The 23,757-nt window shown below is 42.9% G+C and overlaps 1 protein-coding gene across 8 annotated transcripts in view; it reads right to left on the minus strand.

The window, feature by feature from the left end:
- Positions 1-5,596: 5,596 nt before the first annotated feature.
- ASAP2 (ArfGAP with SH3 domain, ankyrin repeat and PH domain 2) overlaps positions 5,597-23,757 on the minus strand; it is a 199,894-nt gene continuing 181,733 nt past the window's right edge. For 5 of the 8 annotated variants that reach the window (XM_075598335.1, XM_075598332.1, XM_075598336.1 and 2 more), the window contains 7 exons: positions 21,370-21,625; positions 12,171-12,332; positions 11,378-11,540; positions 8,227-8,294; positions 7,624-7,733; positions 6,865-6,987; positions 5,597-6,304 (listed from right to left, as the gene is read on the minus strand). In XM_075598335.1, the coding sequence (XP_075454450.1) occupies positions 6,230-6,304; positions 6,865-6,987; positions 7,624-7,733; positions 8,227-8,294; positions 11,378-11,540; positions 12,171-12,332; positions 21,370-21,625 (957 nt within the window). In that variant the 3' untranslated portion in view covers positions 5,597-6,229. The remainder of the gene's footprint in view (positions 6,305-6,864; positions 6,988-7,623; positions 7,734-8,226; positions 8,295-11,377; positions 11,541-12,170; positions 12,333-21,369; positions 21,626-23,757) is intronic. The other 3 variants (XM_075598337.1, XM_075598339.1, XM_075598338.1) reach the window with 3 other exon arrangements.

Raw genomic sequence — 23,757 nt, forward strand, 5'->3', positions numbered from 1 at the left:
ATCCTACGATGTGTCCAGTGACAATTATAAATGGGCCCGCAGCATCCATCTTAATACTAACCGACCCGCAGATAGACACATGCCAGCCTGGGTAGAGAAAACTTAGTCTAACAGACTTCTACCAACTTACACGTTATGTTTTCCCCTGTACGTTGCACAGTTTGTATTTCAAGTCCAGTGTCAGTTCCACGTTTTGCTATAAAATAAAACTACTTGTCTGATCGCATTTTGAAGCAAATAATCCCTTCTTTATTTTATTTTTTTAACAGTTAAAGTACATCAATATTCTCTCTAATAACTATAAAAAATCAATATACATGTGTTTGGTCCCCAACTAACACATTATAAACATGATTTGAATAAAACAGAACGAGCAATTGTATAACACAGTTGATGCTGTGGGAGGCAGTGGGCTGCTGCCCCCTCCGGCACAGAGAATACAAATAATTAACAAGAGTAACAAGTTCCAGTGATTGTGTATGATTTACATATCTCCCTCTATTGCAGGGGTGGCCAACTCCAGTCCTCAAGGGACTGCAACAGGTCAGGTTTTAAGGATGTCCCTGCGTCAGCATAGGTGGCTCAGTCAAAAACTGAGCCACCTGTGCTGAAGCAGGGATATCCTTAAAACCTGGTGTGTTGTTGGCCCTTGAAGACTGGAGTTGGCCACTGTCTGTTTCACTTTAATGCCGCAATCCCACCCATTTGTTTATTTTAGCCCCCCAGTATTTGGGCGGAGGGTTCTCTGGAGATTAATTGTGCTATTTTTTGGGGGGACCCCCCCCCCTCCACCTATAGAGATGCGTACAAATTCAGTTGCCGGGGTTTCAGCTACCTTTAGGAAAATCAGAATGGCTGCCAAATCTTGCGGGTCGATGTTGCAGCTTCCTATTGGATGACTGCGAGTCCTGTCCGGCAAATAAACCTATAAATATCTCGGAAACCAGGGAGGGGAGGGGGGCCAGGGGCCCCGGAGCGAAGAAATAGCGCAGTTCAACTACATAGGTTTGAAATTTAAGTCAAAATCAGTGGAATTGCTGCATTACCGTTTCCTCCCTCACAAAACAGCCCACTTTCTGATGTCCAGCACGTGTAACAAGTTTAATAAAATACAGTGTATCACAGTCACAGCTGATGTGTTATGAAAAGGTTTGTTGGTTTTCATACGTGTCTTTAGCACTGACCTCTGCAGCATGAACACAACATATAACAAACAATCGCAGTAGTGCAGCGCTTCACAAACATGGCTCTAATTTGCAGCCAGCAATGTTAAGGGTGATAGGGAAATCTCTTTACTCATAGATGTGAAGACCTGCTCAGCAACACATTTCAGCCCCGACTCCCAGTCAACAGTGAGAAGGACCCAGTTCTGGTTCCGTCTTCCTCTTTCCCGGCAGTAACTGTGGCGTGAGATCAGAGGAAACGCTGTCTCACTGTTCACAGACTTGCTTATCAGGTATGATTGTAAGTGCAATAAGACGCTGTCTTTGTCTTGCATGGTATGCTGTAACCCCTTCACTGCCAAAGAGCGCAATGTTGGATGTGGAACGCAGGCCTGAAAGCTTTAATTTTTTTAGTTCGGTGTATTCCTAATTTCCCCAGTTAGTATAACACATCTCACCCTAAATCAGCTACTGATCTGCCTTTTTAAAATGCTTCAATACCTTTTTTTCAATGTAGTCAAGGATGGATTAAATTTAGTGCTGCTACTAAGATACTGAGCGGTTATTTTATCCGGGTACGGATTTTCAACTAAATAGTTATGGACCCTGGCTGCAGCCGTAATCCTAGTCCCTCTTTGCACCAGGATCCCAAGTACAGTAGGATAAACAGGCCTTTATTATTATATGCTGTGAAGCCGCTTCTCCACGCCAGGGAAGCGTCTGAGCTCCATGGTGTGAAGCCGCTTCTCCACGCCAGGGAAGCGTCTGAGCTCCATGGTGTGAAGCCGCTTCTCCACGCCAGGGAAGCGTCTGAGCTCCATGGTGTGAAGCTGCTTCTCCACGTCAGGGAAGCGTCTTTGCTCCATGGTGTGAAGCCGCTTCTCCACGCCAGGGAAGCGTCTGAGCTCCATGGTGTGAAGCTGCTTCTCCACGCCAGGGAAGCCTTCTGAGCTCCATGGTGTGAAGCTGCTTCTCCACGCCAGGGAAGCGTCTGAGCTCCATGGTGTGAAGCTGCTTCTCCACGCCAGGGAAGCGTCTGAGCTCCATGGTGTGAAGCCGCTTCTCCACGCCAGGGAAGCCTTCTGAGCTCCATGGTGTGAAGCTGCTTCTCCACACCAGGGAAGCGTCTGAGCTCCATGGTGTGAAGCCGCTTCTCCACGCCAGGGAAGCGTCTGAGCTCCATGGTGTGAAGCTGCTTCTCCACGCCAGGGAAGCGTCTGAGCTCCATGGTGTGAAGCCGCTTCTCCACGCCAGGGAAGCCTTCTGAGCTCCATGGTGTGAAGCCGCTTCTCCACGCCAGGGAAACGTCTGAGCTCCATGGTGTGAAGCCGCTTCTCCACGCATGGGAAACGTCTGAGCTCCATGGTGTGAAGCCGCTTCTCCACGCCAGGGAAGCGTCTGAGCTCCATGGTGTGAAGCCGCTTCTCCACGCCAGGGAAGCGTCTGAGCTCCATGGTGTGAAGCTGCTTCTCCACGCCAGGGAAGCCTTCTGAGCTCCATGGTGTGAAGCTGCTTCTCCACACCAGGGAAGCGTCTGAGCTCCATGGTGTGAAGCCGCTTCTCCACGCCAGGGAAGCCTTCTGAGCTCCATGGTGTGAAGCCGCTTCTCCACGCCAGGGAAACGTCTGAGCTCCATGGTGTGATGCTGCTTCTCCACGCCAGGGAAGCGTCTGAGCTTCATGGTGTGAAGCTGCTTCTCCACGCCAGGGAAGCCTTCTGAGCTCCATGGTGTGAAGCTGCTTCTCCACGCCAGGGAAGCGTCTGAGCTCCATGGTGTGAAGCCGCTTCTCCACGCCAGGGAAGCCTTCTGAGCTCCATGGTGTGAAGCCGCTTCTCCACGCCAGGGAAACGTCTGAGCTCCATGGTGTGATGCTGCTTCTCCACGCCAGGGAAGCGTCTGAGCTTCATGGTGTGAAGCCGCTTCTCCACGCCAGGGAAGCGTCTGAGCTCCATGGTGTGAAGCCGCTTCTCCACGCCAGGGATGCGTCTGAGCTCCATGGTGTGAAGCCGCTTCTCCACGCCAGGGATGCGTCTGAGCTCCATGGTGTGAAGCCGCTTCTCCACGCCAGGGAAGCGTCTGAGCTTCATGGTGTGAAGCCGCTTCTCCACGCCAGGGAAGCGTCTGAGCTCCATGGTGTGAAGCCGCTTCTCCACGCCAGGGAAGCGTCTGAGCTCCATGGTGTGAAGCCGCTTCTCCACGCCAGGGAAGCGTCTGAGCTTATTTCATTTATAAGAAGCCCAGAGCCTTTCCAGACAGGAAAAGGCAGCTTCCTAGCACCACCAGGGGTTATAGAAAGTCCAATCACAGGGGAAGAGGTACCCATTACCACTGAGGATAGGGGTAGGCCGCAGGACAGTACACCTAAATCTCATTTCTAGGCACAAAATGACAAGGTTGGTGAAAGAGAAAAGGCAATGTATAACCACCTTTTAACATGCAACCCCTGTTTTAAAGTTACAGTCCCAAGCAAGAACAAGGTGAACTATTTATTTATCCTGGAAATGTTATAAACATTGTCACAAAATATTTAAAACTTTCCCTGCCCGCGCCATGTTGCTGGCCCCTCTGAAAAATAAACGGTTAATGCAGATTTTCCTTCTCGCATCACTACCTTTCTTCCTTAGAATAAGGGTGGGGCTCCCAACAATCATTCACCTATTTATAGGGACCCAGCTGTAAATGTAGACAGGGAGATTTTTAAGCTTTCAGTGACAGCCCAACCCACATCTCACTTTAGTTCTACATGGGACTGTACAGCTGCAGACGCCAGAATCTCAGGTTCCAGACGCGGTCCTATACGGGAGCATTTCTACTGCTGCTGGACACTTTTAATTGACGGTAGCTGATGCCGTCACCTATCCGTAGTCTGCCGCTGTCACTAACTGATGCACAACATGCTGTCAAGAGTCTTTGCTGCCATTTAATAAAACTCCAGGAAGGGTTGTAAAGACAAACAAAGAAACCAGACAGATGTAACCTTACCTGTTAGAGCAAGAATTCATGTTTTGGGGGGAAAAGGCCTTCCCTTGAAAAATGACCAGGCTTAGACGAGAAGTCTTACAGTCCCCACTATATTTTAATAGTATACACATATCCTTGCGTTGCTTACCACGCTGTGTGTGTGCTGCCAACCCACAATTAATCCATCTAAACAGTGTTTTCCCATTGTAGGGGTCAGTAGTGGCAGTGTGGCTATGCATCTATATTTGTCAGTAGACTTTTTTTTTTGTTCAGGTCTGTTCTAAACACAACAGCAGTTGCAGATGTATAGTGGTATTGACTGCTATTTTAAAACCCAGCTTGTTTAAGAGTCGAGAACGCTAAGCTCCTGCACGCCCAATGACAGTCTAGATCAGCAGTGACCAAATTCAGTCCTTAGGGGCCACCAACAGGTTAGGTTTAAGGATATCCCTGCTTCAGCACAGGTGGCTCAATCAGTGGCCCAGTCAATGACTGAGACACCTGTGCTGAAGCAGGGATATCCTTAAAACCTGACCTGTTGGTGGCCCTTGAGGACTGCAGTTGGCCACCCCTGTTCTAGATAGATCATGCAGATTAGGGATAGTGTTAGTTACACCTGTACAGGTTCATACTTTCTCGCACTTCAAGTCTTCAAATGTTCTAAACACACAAATTAATTTATTTTTTTTTTTTTTTAAAAACAAGTATCAGGACAGCGATTTTTGGATATGAACGATTAGATGTTGGCGATAACTCCTGCCCCGATGAAACGGAGCACGGTGGTTACAGTACGTGTCTCAGAGAAGAAGAGGCCAAGTCCACTGTGATGGGCTAATAAGGTGTTCTCTGGCCCTGCCTTAACCCCTTTGCTCTCAGAAGGACCTGCAACGCATTGCAAAGTCAGATCACCCTCAATGTGTCCGACCTGGAAGATATATAACCATTATTACACTTTACATATAGGGAGCCTGAGAAAGGTCCACCAAAGTCCAAAAATGAATACAGAACGAGCTTTGGGAGAGTCCTGCGTCTTACTCACAATGCAGTGGGCTTAATCCAAACAATATTCACTGATTTAAAGTGGAGACATGCAGCTGAAACGCCGGTTATGAAGAAGTGATGAATAAATACTGATTGCAATGTCCGGGTGCTCAGGATATTCGCCTGGGTGTACTTTTGACCCATGTAAACTGCAGGAATTCCTTATCTTCTGACTAGCAGCAATACTTCTTTGAAATGCGGTGCAAGCCTTTCTGATGGCGAAGGGGTTCATGTTAGTACCGCTAGTTAGTAACAATTCGTATACTATCCACAATTCCAGCCAGGCTGTATCCATACATGTGCGCATGCGTTGTGTGTATTAAAGTGCAAATTGTCAACCGATTACCTACAGCATATACCCTTTAACTGTTACAAAATGCCCTGCACTCTGTCATTCATAGTGTATAAACTAAATTCAAGATATGCAGTGTACAGCTTTATTCCATTCATTGCAATGGGATATTTATTAGAAGAGTTTACACAGAGCTAAACTGTTAGTTCTCTCTCTAAATAAAAAAGTAAAATTACTAATCCAGAAACAAAAACATATTCCCAAAAGTCTTTAACCCTTTGGCTGAAGGTGGCCCCTGCAATGCATCGCCCTGCAATGTATTTCAGGTCCCTCTTGAGCAACAAAGGTGGGGGGGGGGTTAATAACATACACACCATTAATAAACCCTTGGTCACAGAAAATCATCATGGTACAAAAGATCCTCAGAGTATTAGAAGAAGACGGCAGAAATCTCTAATTGTTCAACATGAATATCTACATCCGATTGGCAAGAAACTTCCTTTAAGGAAAAATAAATATATACGCGGAATTGAAGACTCCCAATGGGGGGAAAAAAAGGTGACACATTATTTCTTTCAGTCAGTTTGTAGCGAAAGGATTGATTGCAGACGGTAGAGAGAGATTTATGGTGGAAGAGTAGTGTCGGTTTAGGGACGGGCCTGGCTTCGGAAACGCCGTCCGTCCCATCTGTTTAGCTGCAGAGATGTTGCACTTGGTTGGGTTTTACATGGAGAATGCTGGCCCCGGTGTGGTATGTTTTCTAGCTGCAGGTTATTCGGCATAAAAGTGCACAAATGACACAGGGAAGGCGCCTCTTCGAGTGGGTTCCCCCTCAATGTGTCCGATCTGGAAGGTATGTTACCATTATTACACTGTACATATAAGGAGCCTTGAGAAAGGTCCTGCAAAGACCACAATGAATAATAGGGGGGCAAGCTTTGATAATGAGCGAGTCCTGCATCTTACTCACAAGGCACTGGGCTTATTACCAACAATATTTACTGCTCAAAAGTGGCAATATGCAGCTGAACCCCCTGTTATTAAAGTATGTTATAAAATAATTAATAAATACTGATTGCAATGTCCGGGTGCTCGGGATATTTGTCTGGGTTTACTTTAGACCCGTGTAAACTGCAGAAATTCCTCAGCTTGTGACCAACAGCAATAATTCTTTGAAATGTGCAACAAAAATCCACAAACAAATCAACTTTAGTAGGATGATAACATACTGTAAACCGTGCACTTTAACATCTGCTGCAGGGCAAGGATCTAAGTACAGTTTCATACTGTATCTAACCAAGGAATTAAGGCAACACCTATTTCCGAGGCCAATTTGTATAGAAGCTCCCAGAAAGTAAACTCCTGAGCTACCACCTGTGCATTGCAAAGCAGAGCTTCACACTTACCCACCACTCCTGGTCTTCTTCTCCATCCACCACAATGACGTCCCCCTCAGAAAAAGTTAACTCGTCTGGGTTATCGGCCCGACAATTGTATATTGCCTTCACCCTCTTGTGTTTCCCTTTCGCCTGCAAGAGAACAGAAATGCAGAAACCTCAAGCAAGCGTATGAATTCTCTGCAGACTGCAAGACCTCTTGCACATGAAATGTTACACATGGATGTTGTGCGCGAGGTTTTGACATCATGCAGTTCTCTTCTTCAGCTAGAATAAGTGTGAATTCTGGGGCAGCTGCCAAAATCATGGCGGCTTCCCAAAGGTCTATCAATACATGTACTGCTCATATGCTACATTTTTGCATTAGATGTGTTAAAAAAAAAAAAAAAAAAAACAGTAAAGATTTTTGAAGGCAGCACTGGGAATTTCAGTTTCTCCCATTGTAGTCTTTCACCTTTCCCCCCACTCCCCTTAAAACCCGCTGCCCCGTTTTTCACCCATACTGACTAATTATGGATCAATGCTCTTGAACAAAACTGACGGATTTCTGCCATGTAATTTAGAAGCAAAAAGTTCTGAGAATTTTAAAAAAAAAAAGGGGGGCTTTCAACGTGAAAGTGTTAATTCTCCCACATATATCTGCATATGTATGCATGTACAATATATATATGAGTAATGTGTTGCAGCCCTCTCTGGTGGTTAAAACAAATAGCCACAGTGACCTTTATAGCTTAGCAGTAGCTACCATAAACATGTTTTGCTACTTACCAGCTGTGACTTCCGTGGCATTGGTGCAGGGGGCTGTATGGGAGCTGCAGTACTGGGCTTAGGTCCCAGCTGTGTGGATGTGGTTTCAAAAGACGACTCTCCAGCCGCTGCTGAGGTAATTAGAGAAGAGAAACAAACAATTCAACAGATGGAACGCCGAGGCTTGGACTTGGCCAGCTACTGTAAATGCCGGTTTCTCATTCCACAATCCCTGAATCTCATGAATTTTACTCCTTGGATCTTGTAGCAATGGGCATCTTAGATATGGGGAAAAGACCCAATGCTCTATGAATGGCGGATTTACAATGCCCAATGACATGCTATTTAATATGCTGTGAAGCCAGCAGTGCAGGAACTATTTTGGGGTTGGGGTGCTGTACATACAAAATCAGTAATATACATACATTACCACAATGCAAAAATGTATAAACCCAAGGAGATTTAGCACTCTGCCTACCCCACCTGCCCACACTCCTAGTTCCAGCATCCATGTGTGAAGTCTTTACCAAACGAATGCAGCATACATTTTAAACCATTGGATATATACAAAAGATGATATTGCCACTTCATACGGGCATAACGTGTATAAGATGATGAACTCACCAAGGGGCGGCTGCATTGACCCCGGAGCTACGGGCAGGACTTTGTTCACTGCAGTAGGTTTGTCTATCCTGTTAAAAGCAACAACAACAAAAAACACTTATATTTCCACTTTACAAAGAAAACCTTTAGTTATTTACATGATGCATTAAAGCACATGTTAATGTTTTGGGGCAACAAGATTTCCCGTATCAAACAAAATGACATTTTATGAAGGAAGCAACCTCAGTGTGAAAACAACCACATATTGTACATCTTCACACAAACATGCCACCTCTGCGGTTACATAGTTACATAGTAGATGAGGTTGAAAAAAGACGTACGTCCATCAAGTTCAATCTATGCTAAATTTAGACAACAGATACTTTATCCTATATCTATACTTACTTATTGATACAGAGGAAAAAACCCCAGAGTCATATCATCCAATGATATCTCATAAGGGGGAAAATAAATTCCTTCCTGACTCCAAGAATTGGCAATCGGATTAATTCCTGGATTAACATCCTTCCCATGTTTACTTATTTGGTATATCCCTGTATATTTTCCTTTCTGAAAAGATGTCCAACCTTTTTTTTGAACAAATCTATTGTATCTGCCATCAGTGTCTCCATGGGTAATGAATTTGACATTTTAACTACCCTTACTGTAAAGAACCCTTTCCTTTGTTCTTGGTGAAATCTCCTTTCCTCCAACCTTAAGGGATGGCCCCGAGTCCTTTGTACTGCCCGTGGGATGAATAGTTATTTTGAAAGCCCCTTGTAATGTCCCCGAATATATTTGTATATATAGACGCCTCTTTTCTAATGTAAATAAATCTAATTTAGCTAGCCTCTCCTCATAAATTAGATTGTCCATCCACTTTATTAATTTGGTGGCTCTTCTCTGCACTCTCTCTAGTTCCATAATGTCTTTTCTAAGGAGTGGTGCCCAAAATTGTACTCCATATTCAATGTGTGGTCTTACTAATGCTTTGCAAAAGGGGCATAATTATGTTTACTTCCCTTCCATCCATTGCTCGTTTAATGCAAGATAAGATCTTGTTTGCCTTTGCAGCTACTGCATGACCTTGGGCACTATTGCTAAGCCTGCTGTCTACAAGCACTCCTAAATTGTTCTTCATCAAGGATTCCCCCAATTTATCCCCATTTAATTTGTAAGTCGCCTTTTTATTCTTGCATCCCAAATGCATAACCTTACATTTATCTGTATTAAACCTCATCTGCCATTTACCTGCCCACGTTTCCAGTCTCTCCAAGTCCTTCTGAAGAGAAATTATATCCTGCTCTGATTCTACTACCTTACACAATTTAGTATCATTAGCAAAGATGGAGACTTTGCTCTCAATGCCAACCTCAAGGTCATTAATAAACAAGTTAAAAAGCAGGGGTCCCAGTACTGATCCCTGAGGTACTCCACTCATGACTTTAGCCCAACCTGAAAAAGTTCCATTTATGACAACCCTCGGTTGTCTGTCCTTCAACTAGTTTTCAATCCAGGTGCATATATTATTACTGAGTCCAATTTTCTTTATTTTGTACATCAACCTCTTGTGTGAAACCGTATCAAAAGCCTTTGCAAAATCTAAGTTACATCCTTCATATCCTGCTAGCTGTCAGGGGACAAAAATGGTTTATCTGCGATGATATTTATGGACTGGAACTGCACACTTGTGTGAAGTACAATAGGCAAGTTATCCAGCTTCAGCTTCTCCTGAAACATCACAAATCTGCTGTCACCCCTCTTCTCTTATTACATAAATGCAAATAAAAATACCACTTGTGAGCAAATTCACGTCTCAGGCAGATCCGCAACCCTGCCTCTCCCCATTATCTCCCAGCATACAATGCTTTCACTGCAGCCAGACATACAAATGAGCACTCTGTGTGTCACGCGTTGCTTCTCCATTTTAACATGGACCTCTATCAGCTTATGCCTACCGTATTACACAGCTACATGGCAGCATTAAGCAAGAAGGACTGCTGGAAGTACCTTCATTCACCTAATAGCATAAGCACGCTGCCTAGAGGTCACACTCGCTCCTCTCTCACATTCAAAAGGTATCAAAAAACTGTAGTTTTTTTCCTCCGTAATATCACTAAGATACGCCCTTTCCTCTGTTGCTCGACTGCTAAAACTCTGACTCAGGCCCTCATTCTCTCACGTCTCCATTACTGTAACCTCCTGCTGTCCGGCCTCCCTGCCTCTCACCTGTCTCCCCTACAATCTATCCTAAACGCTGCTGCCAGAATCACTCTACTCTTTCCTAAATACGTCTCAGCGTCTCCCCTGCTGAAATCCCTCACCTGGCTTCTTATCAAATCCTGCATCTCGCACTCAATTCTCCTCCTCACTTTTAAAGCTTTACACTCTTCTGCCCCACCTTACATCTCAGCCCTAATTTCTCGCTATGCACCATCCCGACTCTTGCGTTCTGCTCAAGGATGTCTTCTTTCTACCCCCTTTGTATTTAAAGCCCACTCCCGTCATAAACCTCTCACTGACTGCCCCACACCTCTGGAATGCCCTTCCCCTCAATATCTGACTAGCACCATCTCTATCCACCTTTAAGACCCACCTGCTTAAGGAAGCATATGAGTAGCTCGATGGCTGATAATTAACACCTCATACATAAACCTTGGCCCCTTGCAGATGCACTTACCAGAATACCCTCCTACTGTCTCTGTACTTTCTTCCTACCAACAACTTAGATTGTAAGCTCTTCGGAGCCGGGACTCCTTTTCCTAAATGTTACCTTTATGTCTTAAGCACTTCTCCCCTTTGTGTTATTTATATTATTTATATGATTGTCACGTATATTACTGCTGTGAAGCGCTATGTACATTAATGGCGCTATATAAAGACATACATACAAGACATTTTCGTGCTGATACTTCTAGTAAAATACATAAAAAACACAATTATTTATGGATAAAAATAAAAATGTATTTTACAGTTCCGACCGATTGTTATTCTTCTAGTGCCATCGAACAAAAGATGGCTGCCTCATCCACCCAGTAAAGAATTTACGTATATCTTTTATGTGATATATACTCCTAAGGTGCACATTTGTCAACATTTTGAGACAACCGTTTAAAACTCTAGTCTGCCTTCGAAGAGAAAAATGGAAGCCGGTCCATTGAAGCAACATTACCCAGGTACAGGCCGTTTATGCGAGATGCGACTCGGGGGCTGAGGCGGGAGTGGTGGAGGAACGGGTTTGTTCTGTGGAACTGCGGGTGCGGGCGACTGTTTGGAGTGCTGGCTCAGTGCTTCCATAACGCTGGCCGTCTTGGCGACTGGAAGTGGGGGAGGATCTAAAAGCAGAGAACAATATTATTTCAAGTACAAAAGGTCAAACGGCACTGCAAGATTATACTCAAGCAGCACTGTTAATATGGGAGGGTGCACAGGGGAAAAAAAGGGCACCCAAAGGCCACTGAAATATATATTTGGAGAAATAGTATGGTCCACAGCACTCAAAAAGAACACCCGAAAACACAACATTTTTGTCAGTTATGTTAGATCTTATTAAACAATAGATTAGTATATAGAACAAGTTACTGTGTATCTGTAGAACAACAACTACACACAATCAATATCTATGTACAGAACTCACAACAGGTATAGTGCAACATGACCCCAATTCTATCCAGAGAAGTGGAGAATGTAAATAATACTTATCCACTGGTAAATCATGCGTAGAGAAATTGCTAAGACAGCTCATGCAAAGAGTCTATGTCAAGAAATCCAGGGTTACAAAACCCCTAATATTCCATTAAGAGAGAAAATACTGAACACAGGGAATAACGATATATATACACACTCAAACCCCCCAAAAAGAAGGTTATAGGTAACTGATAACAAGGGCGGCCGTAACTGAACGCTTTTTATTGGTGTCGATGACCAATCACCAGGGGGTATCGTGCAAGCAGACAGTCACGTACTTGTGGCGGTGGAAGTCACACGCAGTGGTGGCACAGGGGGCTGAATAGCTGGTGGATCAGATGAGGACCTCTGTCTGCTGCCACTTTCAAGAGGAGTAGGTTTCCATGCTGGGGTATTGGAAGGTGTTGAGTGTACACTACTCCCAAAAATGGACGACTGGACTAAAGGGGGAGGGGTGGGGGGGAGGAGGAAAAAAAGAGGGGGAAGGGAAATGAAAAAGTAGGAAAGATTTCCATGTGTAATTCTCGCTGACAAACAAATGCAATAATTCAATATTTAAATTGCTATTTTGTGTATTATGACATCTAAAGGGGATACAGATAAGTCACAAAATCAGAAGTTTAAGCTTCAAACTTTTGAAGTTCTTCCTATATTTTTACTCCTAATCTGTTTCTTCTTTGAAATATTTTAGTGCCTGGCACTATTTTTATTTGTTTTCCTTTTTATTTTGTCCTTCCTAACCTGTTCCTTGATTTCCATATTCTTCCAAGAATCCCGCTGACATTGCCTTGCTACTGTATATTTTGACTCTTTCTTCCCCCCACCCCCCCTCCAATGCTCCGAGCTCACCGAGGGCTTCCAAGCAGACTCACACCATTTTGAAGCCCGAGATAGTCATCGTTCATGTGGCATAACACTTCTAGTTTGGTTTTGATGAGCAGGGCTCTTCACATTGTGGCTGTCTGCCCCTGCTAATTTCATTGCAGTTAAGTGCAATTTTTTATATGGAAACTTACTTCTAAGTATGGTTAATATAAATATATCTTATGCAGGTAATATAGATGCTTACAAAATGTAAGTATAATATTTACGTCTTAAACTTGAAGTATAAGTTGAAATTAATCTTAAATGACATTACAGTGCTTTTGTGGCCCTCCGATTCGTAAATTTTTCCCGATCCGGCACCTCTGTAAAACTAGTTGAAGAGCCCTGCTATACTATAGCTTCCTACTTGGCCACTTATCTGAATGTAGGAGAGTGGGTGGCACGGACTTCTATCATGTACATTGCACACACAATCAGGGCCGTAGAAGAATAAAGAAGCATTAGTAGTAATAGTAGTAAGTTGGCGGATTTTCTCTGCCTTCTTCCAGTATTTTAGGGACTATGTATAGAGGGCAGCAAATGATAATATCGATGTCAAGTGGATGCTAAGAATGTCAGTTTGATGTTGTGTCCGTTTGTCTCAATGTTTTAATGTCCTTGGTGTACAGTTTGTTCCTTTTGGTTCAGAGTGGGATTTGGGGAGTGGTTTCTGGAACAGTTAGGGGAGGAGTTGCTCTGTTCTATATTATAATGGAACATATGAAACTCTGCATCTGTAAATGGTATGGTTTTCCCTTCTCATTGTGTCTTTTGGATGAGTCTGATCTAAATCAACATTAACCTGTATGCTCAAGATGACAGTGTCCTCTACACGAGACTCAAGTTACATCTGCCACTGGCGCAGATTAAAGCAAAGGAAAGTTTTTGCCCTGTGTTATGGAGCAGATTGCATCTCCTTGATACAAATCACCCATTTTGCTGAGCACCAATGCGACCTGCAGCTTGGTGGCATATCCTGCAAAGCATTACCAATGGTTAGAAGCTGAAATCCATCACATTGTCATCAAGGATCAGATGCCGTTTGACAATGGACAAATGACACAGCTGAGATCTATAGATTCAGAATAATGAATTGCAACGATAACACACACAGGTCTGTCAATTCTCGCTTATCTGGAGTGACGCATACAATTTGTAAGGCAGTATCAATCATTTGGACACGTTGAAAGCTACACTCATTTGGACTGCGTGTGACTCACTAGATGGCAGTCTAGGTTGCTTACTTCTGATGGAAGGCAGTCTCTCATTGCTATCGTGTGCACCCGGTCTCAATTGAATCGCTTTTTTTTAAAGTCAGTATTTGTAGGGCAATGAGATTTGTGGGCTGAGGGCAAAAAGGAAACACTTATTTAGGCCACTGAACATTGAAAGAAACATAGTTACATAGTAGATGACGAGGTTGAAAAAAGACGTACGTCCATCAAATTCAACCTATGCTAAATTTAGACAACAGATACTTTATCCTATATCTATACTTATTTATTGATCCAGAGGAAGGCAAACAAAAAAAACCCCAGAGCCATATCATCCAATGATATCTCATAAGGGGAAAAATTAATTCCTCCCTGACTCCAAGAATTGGCAATCGGATTACTACCTTCAACATTCTTCCCGTGTATAATTATTTGGTATATCCCTGTATACATTTCCTTTCTAAAAAGATGTCCAACCTTTTTTTTAACAAATCTATTGTATCTGCCATCACAGTCTCCATGGGTAATGAATTCCACATTTTAACTGCCCTTACTGTAAAGAACCCTTTCCTTTGTTGCTGGTGAAATCTCCTTTCCTCCAACCTTAAGGGATGGCCCGAGTCCTTTGTACTGCCCGTGGGATGAATAGTTCTTTTGAAAGCTCCTTGTATTGTCCCCGAATATATTTGTATATAGTTATAATATCCCCTCTTAGACACCTCTTTTCTAATGTAAATAAATCTAATTTAGCTAGCCTCTCTTCATAAGTTAGATTGTCCATCCCCTTTATTAATTTGGCGGCTCTTCTCTGCACTCTCTCTAGTTCCAGAATGTATTTTCTTAGGATTGGTGCCCAAAATTGTACTCCATATTCAAGGTGTGGTCTTACTAATGCTTTGTAAAGGGGCATAATTATGTTTACTTCCCTTCCATCCATTGCCCGTTTAATGCAAGATAAGATCTTGTTTGCCTTTGCAGCTACTGCATGACATTGGGCACTATTGCTAAGCCTGCTGTCTACAAGCACTCCTAAATCCTTCTCCATCAAGGTTTCCCCCAATTTAATTTGTAAGTCGCCTTTTTATTCTTGCATCCCAAATGCATAACCTTACATTTATCTGTATTAAACCTCATCTGCCATTTACCTGCCCACGTTTCCAGTCTCTCCAAGTTCTTCTAAAGAGAAATTACATCCTGCTCTAATTCTATTACCTTACACAATTTAGTATCATCAGCAAAGATGGAGACTTTGCTCTCGATGCCAACCACAAGGTCATTAATAAAGAAGTTAAAAAGCAGGGGTCCCAGTACCGATCCCTGAGGTACTCCACTCACGACCCTGGTCCAACCTGAAAAAGTTCCATTTATGTCAACCCTCTGTTGTCCAACACATAATTCACATTCAGTCAATGAAATAAAATAGAATTACGGTGCTACAACTCCAGAGTGTAGTTTTGCTGACCACTGGAGGGGAAAACAAAGTCATTTTTGCAGAATCCCATTTAGAAACCTTAACATGTAGCCGCTTTAACATATGAATTCAGCCCATTTACAGCTTTACGATTTGTGCCCAATTCCAAATGCCACAAAACAAATACCTTGATATACAGTAAAAAGAACATACATATTAGTTGGCAAAACTACCAATTTGAGATACGCAGTAAATATCACTGCCCTGGAATACCTACAACTGGCCCTGCATAATGGGGTTATAAAAACGTAATGGGGTTATAAGGACTAACAACTCAATTATATCAAATGCTGCAAGGCGGCAGCGCTATTTTGACACGTCACCCAACGCTGCCGCCGAGCAGCATAGTGATTATACCAGGGAGCTGGTGGAGAGGAGGCATGGCGGCGGCGTGGCAATGAGCGGTTCGCCCTCATTGGCTGGAACCGCTCACGTGACACGGCTGTCGCCAGCAAGAACAAATCTGCAGATCTCGCAGGAGACAGCCGCCCCGCAGCTCCACGCGGCACGCACACCGCAACAGGTATGTGCACTGCTGTTGGTTTTATTAATGTTTTTCATGCGCACTGTGTCGCATGTCGTTTTGGGTATAATCATGGCCAAACATAACTGGGTTATAAGGACTAACATAACGGGGTTATAAGGACTAACATAACGGGGTTATAAGGACTAACATAACGGGGTTATAAGGACTACCGTAACGGGGTTATAAGGACTACCGTAACGGGGTTATAAGGACTAACATAACGGGGTTATAAGGACTAACATAACGGGGTTATAAGGACTAACATAACGGGGTTATAAGGACTAACATAACGGGGTTATAAGGACTAACGTAACGGGGTTATAAGGACTAACGTAACGGGGTTATAAGGACTAACATAACGGGGTTATAAGGACTAACATAACGGGGTTATAAGGACTAACATAACGGGGTTATAAGGACTAACATAACGGGGTTATAAGGACTAACGTAACGGGGTTATAAGGACTAACGTAACGGGGTTATAAGGACTAACGTAACGGGGTTATAAGGACTAACGTAACGGGGTTATAAGGACTAACGTAACGGGGTTATAAGGACTAACGTAACGGGGTTATAAGGACTAACGTAACGGGGTTATAAGGACTAACGTAACGGGGTTATAAGGACTACCGTAACGGGGTTATAAGGACTAACGTAACGGGGTTATAAGGACTAACATAACGGGGTTATAAGGACTAACGTAACGGGGTTATAAGGACTAACGTAACGGGGTTATAAGGACTAACGTAACGGGGTTATAAGGACTAACGTAATGGGGTTATAAGGACTAACGTAACGGGGTTATAAGGACTAACGTAACGGGGTTATAAGGACCAACGTAACGGGGTTATAAGGACTAACGTAACGGGGTTATAAGGACTAACATAACGGGGTTATAAGGACAAACATAACGGGTGTTATAAGGACTAACATAACGGGGTTATAAGGACTAACGTAACGGGGTTATAAGGACTAACGTAACGGGGTTATAAGGACTAACGTAACGGGGTTATAAGGACTAACATAACGGGGTTATAAGGACTAACATAACGGGGTTATAAGGACTAACGTAACGGGGTTATAAGGACTACCATAACGGGGCTATAAGGACTACCGTAACGGGGTTATAAGGACTAACGTAACGGGGTTATAAGGACTAACATAACGGGGTTATAAGGTCTAACATAACGGGGTTATAAGGACTAACATAACGGGGTTATAAGGACTAACATAACGGGGTTATAAGGTCTAACATAACGGGGTTATAAGGACTAACATAACAGGGTTATAAGGACTAACATAACGGGGTTATAAGGACTAACATAACGGGGTTATAAGGACTAACATAACGGGGTTATAAGAATTTACAACAGCATTCCACAGCTATCCCCATTTATTCTACCTAACTATGAATAGAAGGCTTGTGGAATACTCACTTGTACTGCCCACAAGCAAACAAGATTACAGAGGACCACCTATATGGTCTATTGGAATTGGTTCAAAGAAATGTTTAGCCAGGAAAAAGCCTTACAGTTATCAGGTCTAAATTACCCAACATCCCACTCTATGAGGAAACCCCTTGTGACCTGATACACAAACTAATCCGGGATACTGATCTTCGTAAACAGTAAAGATATTACAAGGTGATACCAGTAACAAGCGAGCCATTAGTTGTAGTTGTGACCATATATTGCAGAGAACGTTATTTAAGAAAAAGAAAAAAGCTTTCACTTTAAAATCATTCCTACAGAAGGTTTTAAGGCTATCCCAGCTTCAGCACAGGTGGCCCAATCAGCACCTGTGCTGTTTTGAGGACTTGAGTTGAGCACCCGTGTCCTATAGCACCAGCCTTGTATGCCATGCTGGTAAGGCTTGCAGTCACTGGTAAAGTATGTAATGTGCTCTAAGCACCTCATGTATGCATGTCCATATTACAAGTTAATGTTTACCTTACAACTCCTCTGCCATTAAAGATCGTTGGACACGGTGCTGCTTTTGTTCTTGACTGTTCATTTTTAAGTTGCTATTACGTTTGTCTTATTAGTTGAAAGATCGTTATTCATCCTCCCCCTGGCTGCCTGCTCTATCATTTGTGTTTTTAAATGAAAAATACTAACCTTCTGCAATTACATTATTCATTTGATGTACGGGGTAGTGTCTATTATCTCTATCACCCCTTCTATCTTCAATGTATTGATGACCTATAGCAGGAGTGGTCACCTCCAGTCCTCAAGAGCAATCAAAAACCAATGAAACCAGACAATGACATAACCTCCTGTGCTGAAGCAGGAATATCCTCAAAACCAGACTTGTTGGTGGCCCTTGACGAATGCAGATGACCACTCCTGACCTAGTCTTTCCAGATGGAAATCTTGCACCATAATAATTGGTCTTCATATTGTTTGCAGATTTTAATTTTTAAAAGCATACAAATTTCAGTCACCAACAGCCACCCTGAAGATTCCAGGTGGGGAGGGGAGTTTGATAACAATCAAGAATGGAACCAGGCAGGGGTGCCCCCTTTCTCCCCTGACTGTCGAACCTCTTGCGGCCACTATCAGGGCCTCCCCAAACATACAAGGGATCAAAATAAAAGATGAGTGCTATAAAATATTGCTCTTTGCAGATAATATTATTCTTACTATATCTAACCCATTCACATCTCTCCTGAATCTGTAATCCACCCTCCGGGGGTTTGGTGAGTAATCTGGGTATAAAGTCAATATGGGAAAGTCGGTAGCTCTAAATTTTACGTTAACTGAAAAGGAAGTTGAGGTTCTTAAACAGCATTTTGATTATAATTGAAAAAAGACCCATTTGAAGTATCTGGGGATTTATCTTACCAAAGACTATAATTTATTATATAAATATAATTACCCTGACCTTTTCTCAAAGATAAAAAAAAGATCTACAAGCCAGGAATTCTCATTGTATTTCCTGGATAGGGCGTATAGCTGCGGTTAAGATGAATATTCTTCCTAGATCTTCGTATTATTTTCAGACATTACCGATACCTATCCCGCATTCAAATATAAAAGATATTCAGAACCAAATTATGCAATTTATTTGGAAACACAAACAACCGAGAATAGCTAGGTCTATTATGTTGGAAGCTAAGAAAGGAGGTGGTATGGCAGTTCCAAATATTCTAAAATATTATATAGCCTCTCATATGAAACAAATGGTTTATTGGCACTCTGAGAGGGGTCTATGACTGGGTGGATTTGGAGAGCTCACTTAAAAACCCGGTTAGTCTGTCTTCTTTACTATGGTCGGGCCCTGGGACTGGGCCTGGGAGACAAGCAGTAATTGGATTTACTCTGGAAGTCTGGCAGATGGCAAAAAAGAAGTACTGTATAAAGTTATTTCAACCCCTTCTAGGCTCGTGCCTCTGTTCGGCAATCCAGGGTTAATCCCGGGTCTTTATGGACAGGGTTTTGAAATGTGGAGAAATAGAGGAATTCTGGATGTAGGAGATTTGCTAGAAAAAGATAAGCTAATGACGTTTGAGGAACTGATGAAAAAGTACGGTCTACCCCTAAGTATATACAGGTCCGACATTTTGTGTGTCAGGGCTTTAATGACGAGGAATTTCCTAGATATACACGATTTGAAGATCTATGCAAAACAAAAAAATATCAAAGAGGTCCGATATCATCTTTGTACCAGGGCCTAATTTAAAAAAAGGATACCCCGCCCCATAAATATATGGACCAGTGGGCTCTGGATTTCCAGACCAAAATAACAGGTGAGGACTGGGAATATATATGGGATAATGCGGGTAAAACCTCTATACAGTATGTATGGTAACAAAAGATAATACAGTATATATACAATTATGTTACGTTAGTATTACACCCCCAAAAGGTTAAAGCAGATGTTCCCGGGGACCTCTGAGAGATGTTGGAGGGGATGTGGACAGATAGAGGAGATCTGGCACATATTTGGTGGTACTATCCAGTAATGCAGACGTACTGGAGGACCTTTCTGAAACTAAAAAGGATGTGACATATCAAGATCCCGTTAGATCCAATTCTAATCATTCTGGCTAAACCAATGGAGGATGTGAACCACTATACACTTAAATTGATTCTGCATATTCTAACGGCGACTAGATGCGCTGTAGCAGCAGCGTGGAAAAAGACACTCCCGCCCTCCGGAAGAGAGGCTATTAGAAGAGTCAATGATGTTCAATTAATGGAGAAACTTACCTCATTCCTGAATCATACCACAAAGAAGTACGATAGAGTGTGGGAGCCCTGGGATGTTGGTTGGGGTATGACCCCAGAAGGAGAGAAGGTCTGGGAGTGCGGAGTGTATAATATGGTGTTTATCAAATGTTGTATGATTTGTAATGTGACTGTTGTGTTTGTAAGAAATGTGATACAAAATGGTTGTCGCCCTCCACCTCCCCCTTTTTTTGTACCCTTTCCTTTCTCATTTATGTTTGAAAAATCTAATAAAAATATAAGTTTAAAAAAATAAAAGCATACAAATTTACAGGCACCACACATCCTGTCAGTAGATTTTTTCTATTGTAATAATACCAGTATCCTAAAGGTTAGTCCAGTCTTGGGTCAAACCATTGACCACTGAAGTAGGCCATGTTCATGGCTAGGAAAGCGCATGCAAGTCTTATCTTTTCCATAAAATGATGCTGGCTTTTTTGGATACTAGAATACCACAACCCTGACTTCAGACTACAGCTGATAAGCAGGGCATCGGTCTTACTTATTCCAATGTAAACTATACACTATACAAATGATGTACAGTGTGACCCGTTTCCATCTTAGAGCCGACTAGCATTTCTAACACTCCACGTACAGGTCATTCTACCTGTTAGAAAGGCAGATTCTATGCACTCTCATTAGTTATGTTGCATTAGTGCAAAACATATAAAAAAAAACAATCCCCCCTACTTTTTTTCTTTCCAGCATGGAACCCAGGGGATCACTGGAGCTGAACCACACTATTGTCAGCGCTGTGGATCCCCCAGTTTCCCAGATTCCTACCAGTGAAGTTACAGGTCTCTCTGTATCTCAAAAAGAAACAAAATGACCGTTCAAATCTGCTGTGTCATGCAGGCCAACAGGAAGCTGCAACATCATCCTATTGGATACCCATCTGAAACCGGGAAGTAATACTGGTAACTTCACCGGCTTGTATCTCGGGAACCAGAGAGATTCCTGGAGCTGAAATGAACATGGTTCCGCTCCATAAGACTCCTGGTTCCCTTCCTGTTTAGGTAGGCGGGATTGCTGCTGTAACTATTCCACTGCCAGAGGGACCAGCATCGCATAAGGGTTCTCTGGCAGTTAAAGGGTTAAACACACCATAGGCAACCATACAGTTTTACATGAGGATCCTAAAACCAAACAACAAAACTTCAGTCCTTGCCTCACCTTTGCCGATGTTTCTTGGCGGTAAAGGAGGCGCGCTTGTTGTAGTAGGAACCGCAGCATTACTGGGGGTGTTGCTGTTACTAAGTACCGCTCCGTAGGTTTCGTTCTGCAGTATACTCGGCAGAAAGTTTCTCTGCTTGTCCTTCGCAATATTGGCCGCATCCCTGGCTAAGCAGGCAACGCTGGGCTGCATCTGGTTTGGTCCCAACTGGTAAAAACTGACAGGTCGGTCTTCCCTACGGTTAGGACTTGGCTGCTGTGTGATGAATAAATAAAAAAAATATCCAAAAGAAGAAAATAAGGGTCAAAAAAAGACAGAAGAGAATATAAACATGAAGAAGGGATGACCAAACGTACACAGAATTATTTCTGCACATGTACCAGAGAAGTAAAAAACTGAAGTGTGAAGATAAACAGGAATTTGGGATATTGAGCCATTCTAAAGAGGTGCTTAATATCCCAATCACAGCCGAACTCTGACAACCGTGTCAATACTGAAGAGGAAGAGGAGGGCGGCTGAGCTGCGGTCAGTGACCATCAATTGAATTGAAATTCAAGACAAATTATAATTTTAAGCTGTGAAGTTTTGCATTCAGTGCATTATTTTTCACTTTTATAGATGCGCTGTCACTGTTTGAGGCCAGAGAGAGGACATTTATGAACGGCTGCATATTCAATTTCCATACAGTGTCTTGCTTCATCCTTGCTGTCATCTCCTGGTTCACTGAATAATGCTGCTTATGTATGGAATCTGTTTTCTATATTCCCTGCATCTTCTTCTGTCAACTACTCCAATTTCTTCCCCTTCCCCATGGTCTTCCTTATCCCTTCTCTATGTCCTGTAAAAGCCAGCCCTCCCTCACCCCCAAAATCCACCTCCACTCAACCATGCATACAACTGAACTCGCCTACAGTCCTACATCGGGTCAATGCATCATTCAGCTCTGACTCCTGAAAAATACAACCCCTCCCCAAAAAAGAAGGACACAGGAAAATGTTCTAAACAATATTCAGATCCTGTATAAGAAAATACCTCTGGGCACCCCAAATGTAATCTCAAAGTTTCTTCACATGTATTAGACAAACATCTTACTGTGGGGTTTTCCTGATGAAGGCATTTGTATGCCGAAACGTTGGTCTGTATAAGATGTTTGTGTAATAAATATGAAGAAACTTTAAGATTAAATCCGGAGTGCCTATAGGTACCGCTCAACCCCCTTATAACGCGGTGCTTGGGGTCCAAAGAATCACATCGTGATATAAGCGGATCGCGTTAGGAAAAATGTATAATTGTATGTATTGTACAATAAAATATTTAAGACACCAATAATCGTGTTTTAAAGTATTCATAAATACGAAAATTGGGAGCCCCGCTTGCATCGCGTTATAAGCGAATTCGCGTTGTAACGGATCGCGTTATAACGGGGTTGAGCTGTATTTTCCGAGATCAGCTCGCTTTTGGACAAACAAAAGTTTTGTTCACCCCAGAACCTCTTTTTTCTTTGCTTTATTTCCTTTTTGAATGTTTTAATTATTTTGGTGTGCATGGCCTACGCGTTTTGACTAGAGTTCTAAACAATATTCAGCACATTTTACTTTTCATGTCTCATTAGAAATATTTTCATATGCATTAAATCAAAACCATTAAAGCTCTACATGAAAAACCCAAAAAATCAAGCAGATCTTTATCATAAAAACAGAGAAGGAGCCAGTGAACGGAGATAAAAAACAAAAAAACGGGTAGTGGGCAATTTGTTTTTTGCATTGTACACATACGGTAAATATTTTTTTTTAACTCTACCTGGGTGGCTACACTGTATTGTCCAATCACAAGATGTAGAGACTTGTTTTTGCTACCAGAATGGTAGAGAAGGGGTTAAAATTTGATTCCAATGAAAGAATCATTTGGCCTTAAAAAGGGTGACAATCACCGGGATGATGTTGGTGTGCATTCTCTGTAAATGGTTCATTTATTTAATATGCAACTGATTCCAAACAAACTAGGTTGAGTGAGTTTTAACAAGTGAAAAATGCTGACTTTCTTGTGTGGCCTACAATATATCTCTGGTTTGTGTGGATGTCTAGGCCAGTGGCTTTAATCCGGGGTTCCGCAAGTATCCCTCAGGGGTTCCGCGGCCACAAGTGGGGGAGAGCCGGGACAACCCTCCCAGCTGTCCCAGGACCGGGGGCGCCGCATAGCAGTGACCCGGCATCTCCCGGGCTCAGCAGCAGTAGCCGGCAGCTCACTGCTATCCTCTCTGCCTGCTCCGGTCGGCACGCACGTTCGCAGAGGGGGGACACACACATTCCAAGAGCTTCACTCCTGGACTGGTCCGGACAGGAAGTCAGAGTGGGAGAGTGTGTGTGTGTGTGTGTAAGTAAGAGAGA

This window comes from Ascaphus truei, chromosome 4, assembly GCF_040206685.1.
Source record: "Ascaphus truei isolate aAscTru1 chromosome 4, aAscTru1.hap1, whole genome shotgun sequence".
Taxonomy (NCBI): domain Eukaryota; kingdom Metazoa; phylum Chordata; class Amphibia; order Anura; family Ascaphidae; genus Ascaphus; species Ascaphus truei.